This window comes from Hyperolius riggenbachi, chromosome 3, assembly GCF_040937935.1.
Source record: "Hyperolius riggenbachi isolate aHypRig1 chromosome 3, aHypRig1.pri, whole genome shotgun sequence".
Taxonomy (NCBI): domain Eukaryota; kingdom Metazoa; phylum Chordata; class Amphibia; order Anura; family Hyperoliidae; genus Hyperolius; species Hyperolius riggenbachi.
This window is the reverse complement of record NC_090648.1, coordinates 448344212-448364959: the sequence shown is the minus strand read 5'-3', so window position 1 is coordinate 448364959 and position 20748 is coordinate 448344212. Positions and strand designations below refer to the sequence as shown.

Here is a 20748-nt window from a genome sequence, read left to right as displayed (position 1 = left end):
GTGGTGTATTTTTACACATACCCATGCTGGGTGGGAGAAATATCTCTGTAAATGACAAATTTTAGATTTTTTATACACACAATTGTCCATTTACAGAGAGGTTTCTCCCACCCAGCATGGGTATGTGTAAAAATACACCCCAAAACACATTATACTACTTCTCCTGAGCATGGCGATACCACATGTGTGACACTTTTTTGCGGCCTAGGTGCGCTAAGGGGCCCAACGTCCTATTCACAGGTCATTTTGAGGCATTTGGTTTCTAGTCTACTCCTCGCGGTTTAGGGCCCCTAAAATGCCAGGGCAGTATAGGAACCACACAAGTGACCCCATTTTAAAAAGAAGACACCCCAAGGTGTTCTGTTAGGTGTATGGTGAGTTCATAGAAGATTTTATTTTTTGTCACAAGTTAGTGAAAAATGACACTTTGTGAAAAAAACAATTAAAATCAATTTCCGCTAACTTTTGACAAAAAATACAATCTTCTATGAACTCGTCATACACCTAACAGAATACCTTGGGGTATCTTTTTTTCTAAAATGGGGTCACTTGTGGGGTTCCTATACTACCCTGGCATTTTACGGGCCCAAAACCGTGAGTAGTCTGGAAACCAAATGTCTCAAAATGACTGTTCAGGGGTATAAGCATCTGCAAATTTTGATGACAGGTGGTCTATGAGGGGGCGAATTTTGTGGAACCGGTCATAAGCAGGGTGGCCTTTTAGATGACAGGTTGTATTGGGCCTGATCCGATGGATAGGAGTGCTAGGGGCATGACAGGAGGTGATTGATGGGTGTCTCAGGGGGTGGTTAGAGGGGAAAATAGATGCAATCAATGCACTGGGGAGGTGATCGGAAGGGAGTCTGAGGGGGATCTGAGTGTTTGGCCAAGTGATCAGGAGCCCACACGGGGCAAATTAGGGCCTGATCTGATGGGTAGGTGTGCTAGGGGGTGACTGGTGGTGACAGGAGGTGATTGATGGGTGTCTCAAGGTGTGATTAGAGGGGGGAATAGATGCAAGCAATGCACTGGTGAGGTGATCAGGGCTGGGGTCTGAGGGCGTTCTGAGGGTGTGGGCAGGTGATTGGGTGCCCTAGGGGCTGATAGGGGTCTAATCTGATTGGTAGCAGTGACAGGTGGTGACAGGAGGTGATTGAGGGGTGATTGATGGGTAATTAGTGGGTGTTTAGAGGAGAGAACAGATGTAAACAATGCACTTGGGAGGTGATCTGAGGGTGGGTCTGCAGGCGATCTGATGGTGTGGGTGATCAGATTGCCCGCAAGGGGCAGGTTAGGGGCTGATTGATGGGTGGCAGTGACAGGGGGTGATTGATGGGTGGCAGTGACAGGGGGTGATTGATGGGTGATTGATAGGTGATTGACAGGTTATCAGTGGGTTATTACAGGGAAGAACAGATGTAAATAATGCACTGGCGAATTGATAAGGTGGGGGGTCTGAGGGCAATCTGAGCATGTGGGCGTGTGATTGGGTGCCCGCAAGGGGCATATTAGGGTCTGATCTGATGGGTAACAGTGACAGGTGGTGATAGGGGGTGATTGATGGGTAATTAGTTGGTGTTTAGAGGAGAGAACAGATGTAAACAATGCACTTGGGAGGTGATCTGACGGCGGGTCTGCAGGCGATCTGATGGTGTGGGTGGGTGATCAGATTGCCTGCAAGGGAAAGGTTAGGGGCTGATTGATGGGTGGCAGTGACAGGGGGTGATTGATGGGTGGCAGTGACAGGGGGTGATTGATGGGTGATTCAGTCCACAAAAGAAGTTGCGATCACAATCCTGACCTCCCAGTGGGAGTATAGAATTTCCCTGCAAAAAAATCGGGATATAGTGCAGTATTGCCTATTATGAACCACCCCGTGATTCACTTCACAAAGTTGTGCAATAAGGGACCTCCACCCAGATACAGAGCAAGGGGGATCTATTTCACCCCCTTTGTGAGTCTCACTCACCAGATTCTTTCTTGTGCTTTATACATATAAGCCCTCTATCCCGCCGCGGTCGGATCTCCGCTGCACGCCACAGTCCCCGCTCTGATTACTTCCTCCTTCCATCCCACGTGACTCCTAGGCTCCGCCCTATGCGTTTCGTCATTTGACTCATCAGATGCCCCTGATCCGACTGCGGCGGTGCTGGCACACATAGAGAAGCGCTTATGATTAGAAATCTGGTACGCAGATCTTTTATGCATTTTAGCAATAAATTTAAAAAGTTTTTTATGCTATGCGAATTCCGTTTTATGTCTGAAGGTTTTTAACTGTTGCTGCCCGGGATGGAGGGCTTATATGTATAAAGCACAAGAAAGAATCTGGTGAGTGAGACTCACAAAGGGGGTGAAATAGATCCCCCTTGCTTTCCTCTGTATCTGGGTGGAGGTCCCTTATTGCACAACTTTGTGAAGTGAATCACGGGGTGGTTCATAATAGGCAATACTGCACTATATCCCGATTTTTTTGCAGGGAAATTCTATACTCCCACTGGGAGGTCAGGATTGTGATCGCAACTTCTTTTGTGGACTGAATCACCCATCAATCACCCCCTGTCACTGCCACCCATCAATCAGCCCCTAACCTTCCCCTTGCAGGCAATCTGATCACCCACCCACACCATCAGATCGCCTGCAGACCCGCCGTCAGATCACCTCCCAAGTGCATTGTTTACATCTGTTCTCTCCTCTAAACACCAACTAATTACCCATAAATCACCCCCTATCACCACCTGTCACTGTTACCCATCAGATCAGACCCTAATATGCCCCTTGCGGGCACCCAATCACCCGCCCACATGCTCAGATTGCCCTCAGACCCCCCACCTTATCAATTCACCAGTGCATTATTTACATCTGTTCTTCCCTGTAATAACCCACTGATCACCTGTCAATCACCTATCAATCACCCATCAATCACCCCCTGTCACTGCCACCCATCAATCACCCCCTGTCACTGCCACCCATCAATCAGCCCCTAACCTGCCCCTTGCGGGCAATCTGATCACCCACACCATCAGATTGCCTGCAGACCCACCCTCAGATCACCTCCCAAGTGCATTGTTTACATCTGTTCTCTCCTCTAAACACCCACTAATTACCCATCAATCACCCCTCAATCACCTCCTGTCACCACCTGTCACTGCTACCCATCAGATTAGACCCCTATCAGCCCCTAGGGCACCCAATCACCAGCCCACACCCTCCCACTGGGAGGTCAGGATTGTGATCGCAACTTCTTTTGTGGACTGGATAGTTGCTGGAGAGTGTGTGTACTCGAGTGAAGTCTGCGGATCCCCAATACAAACTGGTGACATTGTTGTTAGATCTATATATAGTACTTAAGTGCTGTGGAGCACAGTACTTTCTCCTCATTGGAGCGATATTGTATTGATGGGTGATTGATAGGTGATTGACAGGTGATCAGTGGGTTATTACAGGGAAGAACAGATGTAAATAATGCACTGGCGAATTGATAAGGGGGGGTCTGAGGGCAATCTGAGGCGGGTGATTGGGTGCCGGCAAGGGGCAGATTAGGGTCTGATCTGATGGGTAACAGTGACAGGTGGTGATAGGGGGTGATTGATGAGTGATTGATGGGTAATTTGTGGGTGTTTAGTCGAGAGAACAGATGTAAACAATGCACTTGGGAGGTGATCTGACGGCAGGTCTGCAGGCGATCTGATGGTGTGGGTGGGTGATCAGATTGCCCGCAAGGGGCAGGTTAGGGGCTGATTGATGGGTAGCAGTGACAGGGGGTGATTGATGGGTGATTGACAGGTGATTGACAGGTGATTGACAGATGATCAGTGGGTTATTACAGGGAAGAACAGATGTAAATAATGCACTGGTGAATTTATAAGGGGGGGTCTGAGGGCAATCTGAGCATGTGGGCGGGTGATTGGGTGCCCGCAAGGGGCAGATTAGGGTCTGATCTGATGGGTAACAGTGACAGGTGGTGATAGGGGGTGATTGATGGGTGATTAGTTGGTGTTTAGAGGAGAGAACAGATGTAAACAATGCAATTGGGAGGTGATCTGATGGCGGGTCTGCAGGCGATCTGATGGTGTGGGTGGGTGATCAGATTGCCCGCAAGGGGCAGGTTAGGGGCTGATTGATGGGTGGCAGTGACAGGGGGTGATTGATGGGTGGCAGTGACAGGGGGTGATTGATGGGTGATTGACAGGTGATTGACAGGTGATCAGTGGGTTATTACAGGGAAGAACAGATGTAAATAATGCACTGGCGAATTGATAAGGGGGGTCTGAGGGCAATCTGAGCGTGTGGCGGGTGATTGGGTGCCCGCAAGGGGCAGATTAGGGTCTGATCTGATAGGTAACAGTGACAGGTGGTGATAGGGGGTGATTGATGGGTAATTCATGGGTGTTTAGAGGAGAGAACAGATGTAAACAATGCACTTGGGAGGTGATCTGACAGCGGGTCTGCAGGCGATCTGATGGTGTGGATGGGTGATCAGATTGCCCACAAGGGGCAGGTTAGGGGCTGATTGATGGGTGGCAGTGACAGGGGGTGATTGATGGGTGATTGACAGGTGATCAGTGGGTTATTACAGGGGGGATAGATGCATACAGTACACAGGGGGGGTCCTGGGGGGGGTCTGGGGAGAATCTGAGGGGTTGGGGGTGATCAGGAGCACCCAAGGGGCAGTTTAGGGCTTTAAAAAAAATTGCGTTGACAGATAGTGACAGGGAGTGATTGATGGGTGATTAGGGGGGTGATTGTGTGCAAACAGTGGTCTGGGGGGGTGGGCAGGGGGGGGGGTCTGAGGGGTGCTGTGGGCGATCAGGGGGCGGGGCAGGAGATCAGTGTGCTTGGGTGCAGACTAGGGTGGCTGCAGCCTGCCCTGGTGGCCCCTCGGACACTGGGACCACCAGGGCAGGAGGCAGCCTGTATAATACACTTTGTATACATTACAAAGTGTATTATACACTTTGTAGCGGCAATCGTTCAGCTAGTTACAGCGCGAGGGGGGCGGAGCCAGTCGCCGGTGGCTGATCGCGTCACGAATGATGCGATCGCCGCATAACCACGCCCGCCGCCGCCACCACCGCCGATGGGCGTATTGTGGTCGTTTGAGCCCAGCCCTTGCCGCCGCCCATCGGCTGTGGGTGGTCGGCAAGTGGTTAAATAGTTAGTTTGGTTGAAAAAAGGCATCCATCTATCAAGTCCAATCCATTTGAACCAGTCTTAAAGTGGACCTGAACTCAGAACTTCCTCTCTGCTCTAAAAGATACGCATCAGCATAATGACCTTGAAACAAAAAAAACATTTATTTGTTCCAGCTGATACAAATACTAAAATAAATCCGCACTATTTCTACTTTCTGATTCATGGAAGCAGACATATTGTTAATACATCCAGATTGGTAGAAAGGTAGAATCCGGGCACCAGTATACTGCAATATCCACGTTTATTTCATCCCACACAAAGACAGACACATGTGCATAGGGCTGGTCTAACAGCCGTTTCACAAGCCCACACGCTTGCTTTCTCTGAGGAAGCAAGCGTGTGGGCTTGTGAAACGGCTGTTAGACCAGCCCTATGCACATGTGTCTGTCTTTGTGTGGGATGAAATAAACGTGGATATTGCAGTATACTGGTGCCCGGATTCTACCTTTCTACCAATCTGGATGTGTACATTGTTCGTGATCTGGAGGCACAGGTTAGCTCTGACCACGGATCCCCACAGAGGTTGCCAGTTAACAACTAGTGCCGCCTCCTCTCCCTTTCTACAGACTGACATATTGTTAATACACTGTGCCTTCAAATGAGCTTTTCTGCCATCTCTGCCATGGCAGTCATGTGACACAGGGGAGAAATCAAATTACAACTTGCAATTAGACACAGATGAGGGTTAATTACACAGGCTAAAGTCTCTAAATACATACAGGGTGCATTATCTATGTTTTCTTTATGTCCTGTGCAAGAGTTCAGGTCCACTTTAAATTAGTTTCCCATTTATTTATCTGTGCTGAGGTTAAATTTAATTGGGATAAAACTCTGACAACACAGTCAATAAAATGTGTGTTCCTACTTTTTATTAGCCATACAGTTATCATATTTCCTTTTGTAATATTGTCTGCCTACAAATTACAAATTCCCAGAGTACAGTTTATCTGCTCTGAAAGCTTCCACTTCAGTTTATTGCATAGCTGCTGTATTTATATATTAAAATATATCTACTGATCACTTCTCAGCTCTTTCTGCTTCTCAGCTCAGTGCAGCTCAGTTTCGGCAGTTTGCTAATGTTTACTTGAAGGAATACTATCGATTGAAACAACTTTTATTTTAATACTCTATATTAGTGTACACATTACCACTAGTGCTAGGGGCACTTTATTTATTCACCCAGGTCTCTCTCCTGCTATCCCTGCTTAAAAATTAATTTCTCACACAGCTCATAGTAGTTTGGGTCACCCTAAGCTGCTTGGTTACTCTGTCACACAGCTCACAAATATATTTCACTGTGTCATTTACAGCATGCAGGAGAAAGGCGCTTTCGACTGAAGAAAAAAAGTGCTGCTTCTAACTGTTTGAATGCTGTTCTGCTGCAATTTTTTTGTGGTAGTAGATTTTATGCTGTAAATAACCTTTATTCCACTTTAAACTTGGGATTGCCAGATATGCATGATCTTAATGTATATGCAGGCCTGATTTAGTTCCGGCTCATATGTATTTTTCTGTGTCCCGATAACAGTACAAATATTATGTGATTAGGCACAATTGCAGAGTTTATAACAATTACCAACCTCCCAATCCCGGTCTTAAACGGTTATCATAGCCATCTAGGAGACGATCCAGGATCCTCGTGAACACTGTGGTATTGTCTCTAATCTCATCCTGTGTGCTTTGTCCACAGCTGAAATTACAGGACATTGAAAAAAATATATATTATTAAGCATTGAGCTGAATACAATCCTGCCATCAGTAATTCTAAAATCTACTTATCCTCGCTTATGCTGATTCAGAGACACAAAATCTCTTCTATTCAGCCAGATTGTCATTCTAAGTAATTACTGCTAAAGATGGGTCCCTAACTTACTCAGCTTTTTTCCCATTTTAATCAACATATAACTCAATCCTTAATACTGAGGATCATATTGAACGGAAGTGACTGGCGTCACAAATAAGTCATATTTATGCTTAGTGGTGCAGATGGGCATCTTGTAAGATATGCAGACAACACTGTGCCTTGATTGTTCTGTGCTAGGCCTGCTAGAGATACACTAATGTAAATAATAGGGCAACTTCTAAAAACTTTTTTTTTACTTTACATTTTTACATTTAAAGGATACCAGAGCCAAAATAACCAAGAGAAATGGGGGAGCAGGCATATACTGTGACCTGTCCTGATGTGTCTACAACTCTCCCCGTTCTCCTTTCTGCCCCTGCATCCTTCCTAAATGTCCCTACGGCAGCCTCTGCCATGTCGCCAGAGTTGGGCACTACTGTGCAGGCACTGGCAGGGCTGTGCGCGTCCTACAGTGTGCGCCTGTGGCCGGCAGTGCTCTGCGCATGCGTATGATGTCGCTACGTTATGACCATGATGCCAGGGCATGCTGTAGGAGGCGCGCAGCTCGGACAGTGCCTGCGCAGTAGTGCTTGACTCCGGCGACCCAGAAGAGACAGCCGGAAGGGCATTTATGTAGACTGCGGGGCAGAGAGGAGAATAGGGGAGCGGTAGGCATCAGGACAGGTCACAGTATATGCCTGTTCCCCTGTTTCTCTAGGTTATTTCGGCTCTAGTATACTTTAACCAAATGTTACATTTCACTTGTTTCAATGATGCTATATATGTCAATAGACATGAAAGCTGGCATACTCCTGTCTCAATCTTCTTGGCAGTAGGATTCTGTCTGGATTTTTAGTGCTGCAATTTCTTGTGCTTTTAAACTCATGCAAACTGTTATTGGCTTTCGCTTGCCAGAATATGCAGGATTTTAGAACTAATATCACCGCAAAATTTTACCCTGCAGGGGTACATTTATGCAGCATTTAGCACTTATCCAGGGGCGCCACAAGGAGCCCCCCCCATTGCATACATATGAAATCGGCGATGGGATACTTGGGCATAGGATACAGCCGGTATGGCTGATCCTGCTGCTGCACAAGTATATGACGACGTTAATTACTATTCCCCCTCCAGGTCCACATGGATAGAGGGGAATGATATAATTCAGCTTCCAGATATTGCTGAGGGCCGAATAATAGTGTTTTAAAAGTAACTTCGAAGTTACTCAGTGTGCGCCACTATAGCCATAATTCTTATTATGACCTATGGTGGCACCGGCTGTGCCCAAATCTTCCTGCACTGAAAAGAACTGCTCCACCCCCATGAAACAAGGAGCAGCATAAACAGAGCTCCTAGACCACTCACTGCTCAGAGACCCTGTAGCTGCACCCTGAAGGGGAGGGGCTAAGAAGTGCAGAAGACCCCCCAGGAAGAGCCGCCCGCACCTCCTCCCACCGGATAGGTACCTACCTTATTGCACATTGCATCCATGTGTGTCATTCACAATCTGCCAAATGAGCATGACTTGGGAGCACCACAAGAAAGGGGAGCGAAGCAGGGACCACCCCAAGCTGGTTAAGGCTCAGTGGTGGCTGCCCCACATTGGGGATAAGTGCTAAATGCTGCGCAAACTAATCCCTGCAGGGCAAGCTTTTGTGGTGAAATTAGTTCTAAAACCCGGCATATTCTGGCAAGTGAAAGCAAATACAACTTTGCATGAGCAGTGCCTCTTGATTAAGCCAATTAGGCCAAACTTGCAAGGTTAGATGTATCAGGTTTCACTTGGTACTTGATGCACACACCCTTCTGAGTTGAAAGAATTCATAACATAGTGGTTGCTGTTTTTTGATCAACCCCTAAATGTGTAATGGGGAATCCTACCTGTATAAACATGATACATCCTTTAAAAGATCATCCCAAATATGCAACCATTGAAACACACTTTACAGGCATCGAACCCATGTGACTCTCACAAAATCTAACATTTAAATTGCTTAAAGAGAACCCGAGGTGGGTTTGAAGAATATTATCTGCATACAGAGGCTGGATCTGCCTATACAGCCCAGCCTCTGTTGCTATCCCAAACCCCCCTAAGGTCCCCCTGCACTCTGCAATCCCTCATAAATCACAGCCACGCTGCTGACAAACAGCTTGTCAGAGCTGGCTGTGTTTTTCTCTATAGTGTCAGTCTGCTGCTCTCCCCGCCTCTTGCAGAACTCCAATACCCGCCTGCGTCCCTTCCCTCCCTGCTGATTGGAGGGAAGGGACGGGGGCAGGCATCGGAGCTATGCAGGAGGCAGAGGAGCAGCTGAGACTGACACTACAGATGTAAACACAGCCTCACAGCACGGCTGTGATTTATGAGGGATTGCAGAGTGCAGGGGGACCTTGGTGGGGTTTGGGATAGCAACAGAGGCTGGGCTGTATAGGCAGATCCAGCCTCTGTATGCAGATAACATTCTTTAAACACACCTCGGGTTCTCTTTAAGCGAAATATGAATAATACTAGTATTATTATTTATATAATACTAATGCATACTGTACATACATACTGTACATACATACATACATAAATAAATACATACACTGTTTAGATACAAAATGCAGAATGAAAGTTGGTAGAGCACCTTCTTTACTCTCTTTGCATCCTTTATGTGGTTTTTGAACTAAGAAAATACTTCTAGTACAGAAAAGGAATGTCTGAAAACCCATCCAGATATTTTATAGCCCAGAGTTCAGGCATAACTTTTTTTATGTGTGTAACAGAACATAGTTTTATGTGAATTATGCATAAAATGTATGGTAAAAAGCATTGCGGTTTTGTATAACAGAAAGCAAGGTACATTTTATACCAATTCATAGCTCATATTTTATTCCTCATCAATCTCTCCCTCCAAGCCAGCCTGAAGTCAAGATAGCCTGACAGTCAGCTTAAAACATTGTTCAAGCTAACATTAAATAGTTATCCTTTAAACTGATAAAGGGTAACTCTATAAAGAGGAACCTCAAACTAAACAAACATACTGTTATTAAGTTACATTAGTTATGTTAATTAAAAATAGATAGGTAATATAATCTCTTACCCACCCTGTTTTAAAAAAACAGGCAAAGGTTTGAGATTTCACGAGGCCAACCATCTTTTTGGTTGAAAGGAGGTGACAGGGGGCGTGAGACAAAGTTCCAACTGTCCTGTGTTCTGATCACCCCTCCCAGTTGCTAGGCAATGAGAACAAGATCATCAGGAACCCCATCATGCTTTGCACAGCATCAGGGTAAAAATGCCTGGGCAGTTTTCTTTGATGGGGTGGAGCTTAGCATCTAAGCAGCTAAAAATTAGGCTTGGGTGTGAAAAACAAAGTTCTGATGCTGTGAACCTGTTAAAGAAACACCAAGCCTTTTCAGTGCTGCTGAGTAGATTTTTAGTCTGGAAGTTCACTTTAATGTCAGTTATTTAAAGTGTACCTGAGCCGAAACTTAGGTGCAAAATCACATACTTACCTAAGAAGATGGAACCTCTGGATCTTAATGAGGCATGCCACGCATCTTCCGGTCCTCCATTGCCTTGTTGCCACTCATGGATCCTCCAAAGATTACCCACTAGGGCTTGTTAGTAATGTGATCGGGACCATGCTCTTCTTCAAACACAAGAGTGGCCAAGCATGGCCGTGCCTGCGCAGTAAGCAGCAGCCACTCATACATGAGTGGCCATGGTACTGCGCCCGCTATGTCTGTGCTTGCATGGTTGCAGCATGCCTGTGCTTGTACCAGGAAAGAAGTGTGGCCCCAATCAGCTGGAGGGTCCTGGGCAGCAGCAAAGGACGCACTGTGGGAAGCCTCATCCAGAGGCGTCCCTCTCATTAGGAAAGTTTATGTTTCTATATCTAAATTCATCTTAGGTTCTTTTTTAAATCATTTAAACACAGGCATTCACAATATGGTGGAATTAGCAAAAATAGCGACAATTATAAATAAAAAATAAAATGACTTGTTCCTGCTCTCCAATATCCCATATGTCTTTCAATTAAACCATGCCAAGCACTGATGAGGATCAACCAATCCTGAACAGTCTGTATGCATGTTGGATTATTGCGACTCTATACAATTAACAAGCTGCCACATCATTGCTTTCCAGTGGTTCTGAAGGTGTGTTTAGCTTACAGAGACAACAAGGGATCATTTTTATATTCAGCAGTGATGCATTGTGGGAGACAGCATATGCTCACTCCAATCTGAAAAATCACAAATACCTTCTATTTTAACTACCTAACAACCCCGTCACGCAAACTGGCATGAAAGCGGCGGCAACCCCAGGACCGCCTAACGCCAAATGGCGTCAAGTCCTGTGGCAGGGTTTTGCAGGAGATTGTGCGGGCATCTCCGCTTGAATGACGGAACTGCGCCATCAGTCTCCCAGCAGCGATCGTTGCTAGGAGATTGTTAGACAGCGAAACCGCCGTCTATTCACAATGTACAGCGCTGCGATCTAAGGCAGCACTGTACTGGGGAAGGTCGTGTGACACGGAAGCGATCCTCTGTTCTAGGCTGATGCCTAAGACATCCGACCATTGTGATTGGCTGGCAGGGGGAAGGAAGGAGGACAGGATGTTAACATAATAAAAAATAGTAAAATGTATTATAAAATAAATAACAAATAAATAAACAAACAAACAAGCATTTTCCACAAAAAGAAGGAATGACTAGCACTTCAGCCTTGTAAATGCCCAGCAGCAAATATATTTAAGAGGCTTCCATAGGCTCACATACACTGTGCAACCGCCATAGCATAACTTTACATCAACAAGGAAAAATTGGAGAAGGCGGGCACCAATGCTCGTGTTGCCATAAAACCAATTTATTGGCAGCAGATGATAAAAACCAACAAACAAACAAACATGCTGGCAGGGATCAGAGCACACCAACAGAAAGCTCTGTTGGTGGGCAGAAAAGGGGGGGGGGGGTAATCACTTGTGTGCTGAGTTGTATGGCCCTGCAGTGAGGCTTAAAGCTGCAATGGCCTAAATTGTACAAAAAAATAACCTGGTCACAAGGGAGGTGTAAGGCCACGGTCCTCAAGGCAAACTTTAGTTTTGATCAAAAAATACATGTATGCCAACTTTTCCATACCTCCCAGTGTGTGAACTATTATGTCTAAAGTCACTCTAGTTACCGGACTTGCTCAGTATGACAAAATGTATAAAGAAATGCATGAATTCTGCAAGCTACGGAGAAGAGTCTTCAAAACTTCTTAATCTTTTTCATTAAGAAGCTCTCTTTTTCAGAAGGAAAATTGTTTCAGCTTGCAAGAAAACACATATACAACAAACCTTAAAAATGATACAGATGCATGTTGTACCGTTAACAACTGAAGATCAAACTGAAAATCAAACGCTCCTTTGTCTTTCAAGTAAGGCTTTCAATAAAAGCATTACTGAATCTCATTGAGATTCACTGTAGTAAGTGGACTACCGGATTCTGGGAGAATTCCATGGTCCAGTTCCCAGGCTGTCATTGCTCATTAGTGTATCCATTCTACAGGGCTCCTTATGGTTACAATGTTCTTTTGATGCTTGGAACCTGGGTATACACAGAGTTTTCTCTGTCTTTCATATTTAGTGTCATTCAGAAAATGACGATCACAGAAGCTGCAGGGATTTAGAAAGCAAAGTGGACATCCTAAAATAAATTTCCATATTTCTGAAAGCCAATTGGTACTAAATGTATATATAATGAATAAAAATACTAAAGGTCCTATTTGTAAAAAGTGGCAATCTAAAAATATCTTGCCACTTTTATTTTTATTATAAAAATCTGATTCCTGTCAATAAATCTGATTCCCTTCTTTTAGATTTTAAGCTTGCAAGGGCAGGGCCCCCTCACCCTTTTGTGTCTTGGAATGTGTATACATTGTATTCATCATGCTACTTTTGTAACTGTAATTACCAATTCTGTATTTTGTACCTATTCTGTATTTTGGCTATTGGTGTATACCATTGTCCTTATTATTATGTACCTATGTTTGTTTACTACTCTGGCACAGCACCATGGAATATGTTGGCGCCTGGCGCCTTATACATTTTAAAAGGGCTATCGAATTTATTCCTTGGTGACCAGTGCTCTGATCAAAGATTAAAGGACAGCTTTCTAACTCCCATATGTCCAATGTAAATGAAACTGGACACGTAGAAGGCAGTAGTATGTCTGGATCATGATTCGTGTCAGTATATGGTTGCTTCTTTGTAGGAACTCCATTTACAGACCACAGTTTTTATGTGAGTTTCTGAGCTGCAGGGAAAACAGAATGGTTGTATTTGGAAAAAAGCAGGATCAAACTTAATCCAGAGTGTTGGATCACACTGTACCTATTACACAAATTGAAACATTAAATTAGATAATTAGTGCCCCCAGTACAGAGATCAAGTTAAGCAGAGAAATAGCGTCTGATTAACCACTTCTGTCTTTGTTTTTTCACCTTATGCATCCAAACAATTTTCACCTCCCATTTGTCAATAACTTAATTACTGTTTATCACAATGAAATGATCTATATTTTGTTTTTTCCACCACCAATTAGGCTTGGGTGGTGCATTTTGCTAAGACTTAAAAGTAAAGATTGTTTTTAATCAATGCACACCATTGTTGGTTTAAAGCTGCTCCTAATACCGAAACCACTTGTAATTGTAGGCCTGGGGGAAAAAATCATGGCATTCGACAAGTAATAATGTTATTGTTCAGGATTGATTGGGCCCACCAGATTCTTGGCTTACATTTAACACAATATGAATACACCGATCCATAATATGATTATTTACCTATGTTTGTGCCAGTTACAGCCAGCTTAACTAGTTACTGCATCTTGTGCAGTATATCAATGTCCCGTAGGACTTCATCTGAAGCCCCAGGGATGTAGATATTCGTCTACCACTGCTTCACGCTACCACGCTCGCTTCCGCGGGTGTTCTCATTGCTGCCCGTTAGTACACAGAACACAGTTCCCATTCACTGAAATAAGTGCCCGTGATCATTAACCATTGGCATGAATGAGCTGCCATGGTGAATGAAAGTAATACATACACGTGTTACTTCCTGATAGCGTACTAACTTACAGTATGCACAGGAAGATAAAATGGGGGACATTTTGTGGATAAATAATAAAATTAAAAATACAAATGTAATGCAACTGCTGAGGGGATACCAAATGTATATACAGTGGTGTGAAAAACTATTTGCCCCCTTCCTGATTTCTTATTCTTTTGCATGTTTGTCACACTTAAATGTTTCTGCTCATCAAAAACTGTGTACTATTAGTCAAAGATAACATAATTGAACACAAAATGCAGTTTTAAATGATGGTTTTTATTATTTAGTGAGGAAAAAAAAACTCAAAACCTACATGGCCCTCTGTGAAAAAGTGATTGCCCCCCTTGTTAAAAAATAACTTAACTTTGGTTTATCACACCTGAGTTCAATTTTTGTAGTCACCCCCAGGCCTGATTACTGCCACACCTGTTTCAATCAAGAAATCACTTAAATAGGAGCTATCTGACAGTAGACCAAAGTAGACCAAAAGCACCTCAAAAGCTAGACATCATGCCAAGATCCAAAGAAATTCAGGAACAAATGAGAACTAAAGTACTGTAATTGAGATCTATCAGCCTGGTAAAGGTTATAAAGCCATTTCAAAAGCTTTGGGACTCCAGCGAACCACAGTGAGATCCATTATCCACAAATGGCAAAAACATGGAACAGTGATGAACCTTTCCAGGAGTGGCTGGCCGACCAAAATTACCCCAAGAGCGCAGAGAAAACTCATCCGAGAGGCCACAAAAGACCCCAGGACAACATCTAAAGAACTGCAGGACTCACTTGCCTCAATTAAGGTCAGTGTTCACAACTCCACCATAAGAAAGAGACTGGGCAAAAACGGCCTGTATGGCAGATATCCAAGGCGCAAACCACTTTTAAGCAAAAAGAACATTAAGGCTCGTCTCAATTTTGCTAAAAAAACATCTCAATGATTGCCAAGACTTGTGGGAAAACACCTTGTGGACCGCCGAGACAAAAGTTGAACTTTTTGGGAGGTGCGTGTCCTGTTAAATCTGTCGTAGAAGTAACACAGCATTTCAGCAAAAGAACATCATACCAACAGTAAAATATGGTGGTGGTAGTGTGATGGTCTGGGGTTGTTTTGTTGCTTCAGGACCTGGAAGGCTTGCTGTGATAGATGGAACCATGAATTCTACTGTCTACCAAAAAATCCTGAAGGAGAATGTCCGGCCATCTGTTCGTCAACTCAAGCTGAAGCGATCTTGGGTGCTGCAGCAGGACAATGACCCAAAAGACACCAGCAAATCCACCTCTGAATGGCTGAAGAAAAACAAAATGAAGACTTTGGAGTGGCCCAGTTAAAGCCCTGACCTGAATCCTATTGAGATGTTGTGGCATGACCTTAAAAATGCAGTTCATGCTAGAAAACCCTCAAATAAAGCTGAATTACAACAATTCTGCAAAGATGAGTGGGCCAAAATTCCTCCAGAGCGCTGTAAAAGACTTGTTGCAAGTTATCGCAAACGCTTGATTGCAGTTATTGCTGCTAAGGGTAGCCCAACTAGTTATTAGGTTCAGGGGGCAATCACTTTTTCACACAGGGCCATGTAGGTTTTGAGTTTTTTTTCCTCACTAAATAATAAAAACCATCATTTAAAACTGCATTTTGTGTTCAATTATGTTATCTTTGACTAATAGTTAACGGTTTTTGATGAGCAGAAACATTTAAGTGTGACAAACATGCAAAAGATTAAGAAATCAGGAAGGGGGCAAATAGTTTTTCACACCACTGTAAATATTTAATCAATGTAAATACGAACAGCATAAAGTTAACTTCACCATAAAAACACATAAAAGAAACTTGCAGAGCACTCCACTCACATAATCCAGCACACACCAGTCATGCCTCGCCCACACTGATAACGGGACCACCACACTCCAGCATGTCTTCAGAGTGGGGAGACAGATAGGGTCAGGGTGCGCTTGATGGTAAATAGCTTCAATCAGCAGTAAGGAACCAACTCTATGCTCACTAAAGGTGGCTTTCAGGCAGGTGGATATCCAATATATCCCAGCTGATATCTCATCAATCCGGTGACTAGTCTATTAGACCATTCACGGCTGCAGCCTCTTCCAGTCATCCAAACCTGCCTGCTTTCTACAACTCACCACTTAACCCAGCCAGAAATCGATGACAGGGAGCAGTAGCCATGTGGGGAATCAAGTATCTATACAGCCGATCAGCTGATGGAAGCGTTCAAACTCAGAGAAGGATGTGACCCCATCCACCTACGAGTTGTGCCTGCCCACTACGAGCTTTGTCTTGGGGCCTAATAGTAAAATTAAACCTACATATATATTTTAAATAAAAATATGCACATATACCATGAAGGTTAACCCCTTACCTCCCCCACTCTCCCATAGTTACCCAAATAAAACATTTATGTATATATACATATACATTTGTGTATATATATATATATATATATATATATATATATATATATATATATATATATATATATATATATATATATATATATATATATATATATATATATACTATATATATATATATACATATATATATATATATATATATATATATATATATATATATACCATCATGACATACTGTACATATTAGAAAAAGTCATTCCCTAAAGTGACTATTTATGTATATTTTTTACATTTCATTTTTTGGATATATATATATATATATATATATATATATATATATATACATACAAAAAAATGAAATGTAAAAAAAATACATAAATAGTCACTTTAGGGAGTGAACTAATATGTACAGTATGTCATGATGGTATATCACTGTTATTTTTGCAAATATGGGCTTGTACAAAAATACTCCTTTATTTCCAAATAAAATATTGTCACCATACATTGTACTAGGGAAATATTTTAAACAATGTAACTAATAACCAGGACAAATGGGCAAATAAAATGTGTGGGTTTTATCAACAGTAGAACAAATTATTTTAAAACTATAATGGCCAAAAACTGAGAAATAATGCATTTTTTTCTTATCATTCCCAATAAAATGAATTTAGAATAAAATAATTCTTAGCAAAATGTACCACCAAAGAAAGCCTAATTGGTGGCAAAAAAAAACAAGATATAGATCATTTTGTTGTGATAAGTAATGATTAAGTTAGTGGCGAATGAATGGGATTAGTGCTGAAAGGTGAAAATTGCTCTGGTCCTCAAGGACAAAACCCCTTAGTGGTTAACTAGTTAAGATACTATTTTTATACCCAATCATTTTGTTGACTAGTCACCACTTAACCCAATTAGCCATCAGGAACTACACAACTTTGTAGTCTTTTGTTGCCTGATCCTGTTTTTCTGAAAAATGTTGCTAGCATCAAATTTGAATTCTGTATCTTTTAGAATAAAGCAATACCATTTCTTAATTTCAACATCTGACATGTTGCCTTTGTACTATTTATAATCAAATATTGGGCCCCATTTGATTGGCACACCATTGTGCCAATCAAATCCCTGAATAATTTAGGCCCTGGATATATGAAAGATATGTTGCAGCTGCGTAGCAATCCCCGCATTCTCAGATCAACAGGTTCTAATAATCTAGTCATACCCAGAGTCCACTTGGAAACTTTTGGTCCCAGAGCCTTCTGTCATGCTGCCCCTACGTTTTGGAACTCCTTACCTCAACAGATCAGGACAGCTCCATCCCTGGACGTGTTTAAATCCAGACTGAAAACCCACCTGTTCAGTTTGGCATTTGCAGAAATATAACTTTTGTTGTGTGAATACTTCATCCTACTAATTACTGAATCTGAGAGAGCCTAAGCGCTTTGAGTCCTATGGGAGAAAAGCGCTATAGAAATGTTATTGTATTGTATTGTATTGTATTGTCTCCTGTTTTCATTTAAACTTTAACTTTTAGGAAGCGATTGTAAAGGGGATATTATTTGGAAGGATCAGTAACAACAGCATTTCTGTGCAAATAGTGGTTTTGCTTTCTCTAGACCCTAGAGGGCAAAAGGTCAAGTAACACAAAGATTCAGTAACGAGAATCTAGAGGAGAGCAGGGACGGCGCTGAGACGTAGAATTCGCTTGCTTCAGTTAATAAATAGGCATTGTGAGCTTGAAAACTGTTGGGAATGATATGTCAAGATTATAACAGAGGGAGATAAAACATTAAATAGACATTTGTAAATAAGAAAGGAAAACACTAAGCGCAAAAGAACTGTCAGCTTGCTTGTTGGATTTTCAGAATTGCTTGGCTAAGCATTTTTATAACCTGTAGCTAAATAAATAAATCTGTGATATACTAACCTCAAAATACTGTATATGGAATGAACAGTCTTAACTTACATACTTGCGTGGCTCTATTTAAAGCTCCTCTCCACTTACTATTTTCAAATTTTGTTTTACTAATTCCTCCCCTCCAAAGAGTCACATTAGTTCAGTTTTAATGTTTTGTTTTTTTTTTATATTTAACAATTTAATTTTAAAGGCACAGTGGAAGACATGCAATTACCATGCATACCTATAAAAAAGGCACCCACTATAAATAGCACTGGAGACTGCAGCTAGTAGAATGTCAGTAAAAATACCAACGCTCTACTACTTAATTCCTATTGTAAAATATTGGTAATCTAACCATAAATACCGGTATTTTACTATGACCTAACCTAACCTCACACACAACCCTCCTCATATCTATGCCTAGTCCTAAGACCCCTCTGGTGCTGCCTAACCTTAACTCCCCTCGTGCCTAACCTTAACCACTCCCTTAACCAACCCCCCTGTTGCCTAACCTTAACCAACCATCCATGGTGCCTAAACTTAACCACAGCAGTGCCTCACCTTAACCCACCTCCTGGTGCTTAACATTAACTGCCATAAACCACCCCACCCCCACCATAGACGGCAATAGTAAAAGCCGCAATTAGCAGCAGTGAACAATAATGATGATGCCTGATAAATACCGGTGCTCATCCTGCACCTCTTTTACCTAATCCAAAATGCCGCTGTTCTGTTTTGTAACATTATATACTGTATTTATATTTAAATTGTTCTCTCACAAGGAGGTTGTGTTAGTGTACATTTAATAAAAGTGCCTGTTAATTTTGGTGCCTGCTGTTGGCAATAGTTTGAATAATGTAATATTACCAATATTCTGCTATCAGCTTCCATGACCTATACCTCACACTAACCCTCCAATTCCCATGCCTAACACTATCCCCCCCCCCCCCCCCCACCTACAGTAAACCTAACACTAACATGTGTAGACGAGCGCCACAGCCGAATGCTTCGGACACTGCTCTGCTCTCTCTTTCAGCCCCCACATCCAAAATGTTACCAGGGCTGGAACCTTCAACAAGATTTACACCATACTTCACTAAGCCTACTATTTTTATTTGTTTGATATTCGGACACCTGATAAACCTGGATTTTTCTGGCATTTTTGATTCTCTCACATATCATATTTCTTGCAGCCTAACTAAAGCATTGTACACACACTAGATCAGAGATGTTGAACTCCAGTTCTCAAGGGTCGAGGTCCTCACACATTTTTGACACAACTCAATTTAACTGATGGGACTGAATCAAGCAGAACACATGTAACCATTTCTCAGTCCAACCTAAACACTGGCATGGATATGGCCAGTGTGGTTCATCAAGCAGAACACATGTAACCATTTCTCAGTCCAACCTAAATAATGGCATGGATATGGCCATCAAGGACTGGAGTTCAACATTCCTGCAGTAAATAATTCTCAGCAAAGCATGTGTGGCTATGGATCCCCCTCCAATGTGTTGATGAGCAATCTACCTGGTGGATTGTGCCAGGCAAGTCAGGCCAAGGGCATTGTTCCTTTACGCACCCAACCTGTCTCATTGTGCTTTACGCCATCAGCCCTCCTCTCCTCTTCATAGCAACTGTATGCATTGCCAGCCTGTAGACTGGTGACACTTATGTACAGATTTGGTTTTGAACCATTGCCCTAGGGATTGAGTACCAATTCCTGCATAGTCCTTGTGAGTGTGTATGAAGGTTGAGTGTAGAAAGATATTAGATGGTATATTCTTTCATGAAAAGATGTTCACAATTACAAAGGCCTAGCTACTTGTTCCAGTTGACCATGTGAACAAGTGACTTTAACATGTCCCAGTAGTGCCAGGACAGTGCTGCTAGGAAATAGAGCAATGTTACTTCTTCTATAAAAGTAATGGTAGTTAGTTAATCATTGACAAAAGTCAATAAAATGAAAGGCTCTTTGGAAAAAAATACCTAAAATGAAAGGCTCTTTGGAAAAAAATACCTATGTCTCTGTAGTCTAAACTATTTTATTATTTCCACTATTGACATGTTTTGGCTTGTTTTGGCAATTTTCAGAAAATAAATTGAAAAGTAGCAACGACAGGAGGGTGTCCCAATTCCCAAGCCTGAAAAAGTGTCACTGCTTAGCTTGAAAATCAATTTACTTGAACACAAATCTCAAATACAGAGACAAATAAAATGCTCCGTGTTACTATCCTTCCTCTTATCCGTGCCAATATATCTTTCCTGCCTGCATCTGCATCAGCTCTATCCAACCACAAAGTTCTCAGATTTTAGCAATTCTGAAAGATTTTTCTCCATTTCCAAACATAAGGTAAAACTTGAGGTAAAG

At 42.6% G+C, this 20748-nt stretch overlaps 1 protein-coding gene across 3 annotated transcripts in view; it reads right to left on the bottom strand.

The window, feature by feature from the left end:
* GABRA1 (gamma-aminobutyric acid type A receptor subunit alpha1) overlaps positions 1–20748 on the bottom strand; it is a 281789-nt gene that overhangs the window by 142959 nt on the left and 118082 nt on the right. For all 3 annotated transcript variants that reach the window (XM_068272974.1, XM_068272975.1, XM_068272972.1), the window contains exon 3: positions 6774–6883. In XM_068272974.1, coding sequence (XP_068129075.1) covers positions 6774–6883 — 110 coding nt within the window. The remainder of the gene's footprint in view (positions 1–6773; positions 6884–20748) is intronic.